Here is a 5,975-nt window from a genome sequence, read left to right as displayed (position 1 = left end):
CCCCCCCCCCCCCCTTCAACCCTAAACCGGAGAAGCTGGGCGGGACAAAAGCACTCCTACGCAGAACCGAGGTGGTTTTGGCTCGAGGGCTCCCCCCGATCCCCCACAGCTACCAAATGTCTGACGCTTCAGGACCAAGAAACAGAAACCCGGTTAAGTACTAGTAAGATCTACAAAGACTCGTAAAACTGTACAAGCCCACAAAAGGGGCTTCTTTTACGTATGCAGTAACACCAGTCCCCCCTATAAACGCCACTGATCGAACTATTCACTGTTAGAATGCACAAAGCTGCTCATCTCTTCCATAAGGCAATGGAAGTGATCGTTATTGGGCAAGAAGTAGAACCCGATGGTTGCCTCTTTCAAGAACAGAAGCTTAACATCATGCCCGGCCTTCTTGAGCCCTTCGACATAAGCCAATTGCCAGTCCTGAACGAGGTCTAGACCGGCCACAACAACTAAGCTCTTGGGAAAGTTGAGTCCTTTAACACTAGGGCCTCGCGGGCCAAACGGGTTACAGGCAGGGTGATCCCTGTCTTCTCCTTCCGGCAGATAAGCCCTCCAGTACCAGTCTCGGTCCTGTGTTGTCACAAAGTACTTGCCATCCAGTCTTTTCTCGGACTCGGTCCTCTCTTGCCCACCAAACATCGGATGTAGAAGAACGTTACCCAACACTTCAACACCTTCCCCGGCTGCTCTCACAGCAACGTGATGGGCTATGTTGCCACCTGAGCTGTCTCCCGCCAAATAGACATAAACCTTGGAGTCTTTTCCGCTCTGAAGCCACTTTCTTGATTTGACCCAGTTGAGAGCGGCCCAGCCGTCGTCGTATGCGCACGGGAACCGGTGCTCCGGCGATCTCCGGTAGTTCACAGAGACCACAACGACGCCGCAGATTTTGACGAGGCGGCGGCAGAACGTGTCGTAGATAGCGCTGTTGGCGGAGGAGTGAGTGAAACTGCCGCCGTGGAAGAAAATCACGACGGGGACAATCTCGGTGGTGCTAAGGGGCTCTTGGAGCTCAACGGCGCTCCAACGAGACTGGTCCTGAGGCGCAAGTTGGTAGACCCTGTTGAGAAGGCCGGTGGCTCTGTCGACGTGGTCGAAGGAGAAAACGCCGTCCACGGGAATGGTGTTGGCAGGGACTTTCCGGTCGAGAAACTCAGCGAGGTCTCGGTTGAAGGTTCCGTCGGGTCGGCGGAGGATATTGTAAGCTAGCTTGAAGTTAGAAATGAGAACCCATGTGTTGAGTGGGACAATTCTCTACATGAAGAAGAAGAAGAGATGGATGCGACATGTTAGCATTGTCTTTGACGCTTACATGATCATCCGTACATAGATAGAACTTCAAGTCATCAGCGAGCATTTGCAGATTTCTCAGAACAACTTAACTAGCATTTTTCTCGTAATCTTTTTATTCAGAAAACAGAGAAAGAGGCGATAAATGGGGCATATCCCCTGGAAAGCATGACTCAATCCTTGTAAATAAGCAAAAGCACACAGAATCCACATGAACGAGGAAGGTAGAAGAAAAACCAAGCGGAATCGTCAAAGAAAAAGGAGCGAAAAGCCTTGTAATTTTAGGAACAGGACAAAAACAATCTCTGGGCTTACGCATTAGAACCCAGAAAGGACATACACTCGAGTAATCAAACAAATCCCCCAAATGAAATCGAACAAAAAAACACAGAGGGAAAAGAAAGATGGAGGAGAAAGATACAACGGAAAGTACCTTGCACTCGTTAAGGTTGACTTCGTTGCCACCCGCCATGCTCCACAACCAAGCCAGAAAAATCTCCAAACACAAGTAGTATTCAATTCAAGGGAGGAATGAGTTTCAGAGAGACGACCTCATTCAACAGCGCCCACCACCCAAAAACCCAGAAGACAACCGAGGGAAAAAAAGGAACAAATTTGCGAAACCCTAGGAGTTCTCTTTCCAACTGATCCAGTAAAATTCTTGCCAATGGACAAAGGATAAGACTTGGGCACCGAAGCAAAGAGACAGACAAGTACAGGGACACAGAGGAGAGAGAAACTGGAGACAGAGAGCTATACGGCTCGAGGAGAGAGAGGGCGGTGGCGAACGGACCAGGCGATGGGAGATAGACAGGCCAATGCGGAAGGCCGAATAATACTGGTCATCAGGTGGGCTCCATAATCCCTTTAAGTGAATTAATTAGTTCAATTTGGGTATTTTAATAAATTGATTAGTGGAATAATAATAAAGGGTCATATAATTTGGGGAGAATGGCCACGCTGTCATTTGTGTGACAGAGGAAAAAGACTATTGGCACGCCACTCCTGACATAAGTGATCCATTTGACCATCATTTTTTCTCTCTTTATCATATAATTCCCAAATTCACATTATATTTCTTTTATTTGTTTTGTGTTTTTTTATAATCGTTGATTGTTGATCATTCCTCTATAATTACTTACATGACAGTTACTAACAAATAAAAACTTCAAAAATTAAGAAAGTGATCAAACTTCTCATTTATCACTGCTTTTGGAGGTTCACATAAGAGATATACCACTTTTTTAGTTTGTAAAATGAGAAGAAAAACATTAATTCAATTTTTTCTGATATTTATGTAACATTGGTCGGCGCAATAGATGTTAGAAATCTGGGATATAAAAAGAAGAACAATAACAGAAAAGTAAATAGGAACCGGATAACTCTTCAAGGCGTGATACACTTTCCTAAAAACGTTATTCCGTCCTATACGAGCAAAGGACTTTCCGGAATACGTCTTTGAGATACAATGAAGAGAGAAGTGATCTTAGTTTGCTCTACTAAGAACACAAACACAGGAAATTGCAAGAAGAAGATGAACAAAAGGCTTTTGTGGGTGTTTTGCAAGAACAACCACAAAAGTGCTCTCAAATCTCTCAAAAAACGAATTAGATCTGTTATCAATTGTGTTAGGATGTCCAGGGGTGTTAATCAACACTCCAAATGTCGAAAGGTGTGAAGAAATCGGAAGTTTTTCCCGAACGGTCGCGATTTTCCGCTCAATCCGAACTGCTCAGAAAAAACGGGCTGCCCGCCCGTTTTGTCGAGCTACCCGCCCGTTTATTTCTGAATTGCTCAGAAAAAACAGGCTGCCCTCCCGGTTTTCCCGAGCTACCGCCCATTTATTTATGAGCTTTATTCCTCAGAAAAAATAGGCTGCCAGCTCATATTTTCGAGCTGCCCTCCCACTTTTTCTGAGATTACCTTTCACGTTCAAAACCGAACGTAAACTCTTTCGACGTATCCCTAACACTTAGCCAATTCATACCACGTCTTTTACAAGCATTTAACTCCTCCACCATACTTGTAATACACGTTAAACATGAATCCTTTTGAGAGATTCTAAATTCCCATTCATTTACTCTAAAAATACCAACAAACTAAACTAATCCCCACTTCTCTTACTTCAATTTCATTTTTATTTTTTCCCATACGATAAAAATTAACTATCTATATATAACATTTTAAAATGTGAGTTTTTATTTTCATAATACAGTACAATGTTCTCTACAGCTGTGTTTTATTAGTTAGAATCAAAACTAAATAGTAAATTAGTCTATATTGTTTTTACGGAAATGTAATTTTAGAACAAAAAATTTACATCTGTAGTTTTATATAAAAAATAAAATAAAAATTGTTGACCCAAAAAAAAAACAGTGAAATCCGGGTATTTTGACTGTATTAACCTGAAATAATCCATTTTACATCCCAAATTTTGATGTTAAATAGATCGGTTTATATATATAAATTTGAACTAATTCTCTTACTCATAACTAAAATATGAAGTGGGAATCTCAATTATAAGATCCATTAGTCGGAAGTAGAGTTCTAATTATTCGGATGTTTAAATAATTTAATTTGTATCATATAATTAAAAGGGAGTTTAATAACTTTGAACGCTTTGGTAAGCTAACCAATGGGAGTCGTGCGTTGGTACATACATCATTACGATTCATTCATTATTCGCTAGTGAGATTTTATTTTTTGTTTTATAATCGAATCTTTCGTTCAATATTGAAAAAATGTAGGTAAATTAATTATTTATGGATTTTCAATACCATATACAGATGATAGATTACAGTAAAGTAGTTATAACACTTTTTCAAAACAAATCAATTGAAAAAATAAATAAATTTAATATAAAAATAACTTATAAAATATTTTTTAAAAAATAAATATTTTTTTATTAATAAAACGATAAAACATTAAACACAAATAAAAATCGAACCAAACAATTTTTCCTTCTCTTCATCGAGACTTTTCCCAAAAAAAACTAGATAATCAATTCATCAACTATGGTAAAATTTTTGTTTACATCAGTCAAAAGTGAAAACTACTGTTAATTTTGTGTGTGGATTAGTTATAATCCATCATTACAAACTAATAGCATAAGCAGTTTATGTTGCATCATTCCTACACCTCAACTAAACTTGATTTTCTATAGAAGTAAAATGTCTGAAAAACATAGTTTGGCTATCTAACCATGGCCCTTGTTAGATTTGCATTCACAAATATTATTTACAATTTTATTTTATACCCAAATATAAAGTGTTGCTACTATTATATTTTATTTTATTATTTACGTATTATATATGAATACATTTTTACCACAATTTCGTCTGATGATTAGAAAATCAATTTCTATACTTATTAACAAGTTTGAGACGTTTTGTGCCACTGTCGGTGCATAATTAGTGACCACCATACTTAATATATACATACATATATATATATATATGTGTATATTTAAATGGTGTACTTTAATTAATTAAAAATACTGTAATACACCAACGCATTACAGTAATAACCACTCAGATCATCATTCAACATTAACAAACAGCTCACTGCTCTTTTTCTTCTTCTTCTCCATCGTCTTCCTCCGGTCACTGCTCTACCATTTCCACTTCCTTGGTTCATCTTCCATTTTCCTTTTTCTGGATATTTTTTCCTTAATCATAAGATGCACGCGAAGACAGACTCGGAGGTGACAAGCCTCCCGGCGTCATCGCCGACGAGATCTCCCCGGAGACAAGAGTACTACGTGCAATCGCCGTCGCGTGACTCTCGCGACGGAGAGAAGATGGCGTCGTCGTTTCACTCGACGCCGGTGATAAGTCCGATGGGATCTCCGCCGCATTCTCAGTCCTCCATGGGTCACCACTCGCGGGAATCTTCCTCGAGCAGATTTTCGGGATCTCTGAAGCCTGGGTCGCGGAAGATCTCTCCGAACGACGCCGGAAAACGGAAGGGACACGGCGGCGGTGGCGGAGATAAGCAGTGGAAGGACTGTGCTGTAATCGAAGAAGAGGGTTTGCTTGATGACGAAGATCGAGACAAGGGTTTGCCTCGTCGGTGCTATATCTTGGCCTTTCTGGTTGGATTCTTCGCTCTGTTTACGTTCTTCTCTCTGATTCTCTATGGAGCCGCTAAACCTCAGAAGCCCAAGATCTCCGTGAAGGTTAGTTCATCCTTCTTTCTGGTTTTTTTTTGCTTTTCTGTGTTCTGTTGAAGTCAATGGAGATCTAGATTGTGCTTGATTTTGCTTTTTTTTTTGTAGTTTAATTCTCTTAAATTCATCGTTTCCAGTGAAGATCCAGCTCGAGATCTGGATTGGGCTTGATTTTGCTTTTGTTCATTTTAATTCTGCTGAAATCTTCCATTTATGATGCAGATTTAGCTCACTTTTTGCGTTTTTGATGGTTTAATTTTCTTTCTCGTTTGAAGGGTAAATCTAGAGCTGAGTTGTTCTTGTTCTCTTCTTCTATTTTCTCTTTTCTCAGTAGATCGAGAACAGAATTTCTCGAAACTTTAAAGCAGATCCAGAGCAATTATTTTCGGATTTGGGGTTGTCGGGCAATTGTAAAAGTTCCAGAACCAAAGAGAAAGACTTTGGGTGATCGAGGAGTAGAATGCATCTTCATTGGTTATGCTTTACATAGCAAAGCTTATAGGTTCTA

At 39.9% G+C, this 5,975-nt stretch overlaps 2 protein-coding genes across 2 annotated transcripts; one reads left to right on the top strand and one right to left on the bottom strand.

The window, feature by feature from the left end:
* Nucleotides 1-14: 14 nt before the first annotated feature.
* On the bottom strand, nt 15-2,156 carry LOC104802216 (gibberellin receptor GID1B-like). Its single transcript, XM_010525699.2, has 2 exons — nt 1,733-2,156; nt 15-1,263 (listed from the first exon to the last, which is right to left on the bottom strand). The coding sequence occupies exons 1-2, from the start codon at nt 1,769-1,771 to the stop codon at nt 265-267; spliced, it is 1,038 nt and encodes a 345-aa protein (XP_010524001.1). The 5' UTR covers nt 1,772-2,156; the 3' UTR covers nt 15-264.
* Nucleotides 2,157-4,828: 2,672 nt separating this feature from the next.
* LOC104802214 lies at nt 4,829-5,786 on the top strand. The gene has a single exon (XM_010525698.2). It carries the CDS (start codon nt 4,979-4,981, stop codon nt 5,525-5,527), a length of 549 nt encoding a protein of 182 aa, XP_010524000.1. The 5' UTR covers nt 4,829-4,978; the 3' UTR covers nt 5,528-5,786.
* Nucleotides 5,787-5,975: the final 189 nt, after the last annotated feature.

This window comes from Tarenaya hassleriana, unplaced genomic scaffold (assembly GCF_000463585.1).
Source record: "Tarenaya hassleriana unplaced genomic scaffold, ASM46358v1 Cleome8, whole genome shotgun sequence".
NCBI classification, from domain to species: Eukaryota; Viridiplantae; Streptophyta; class Magnoliopsida; order Brassicales; family Cleomaceae; genus Tarenaya; species Tarenaya hassleriana.
This window is presented reverse-complemented; position numbering and strand designations above follow the sequence as displayed.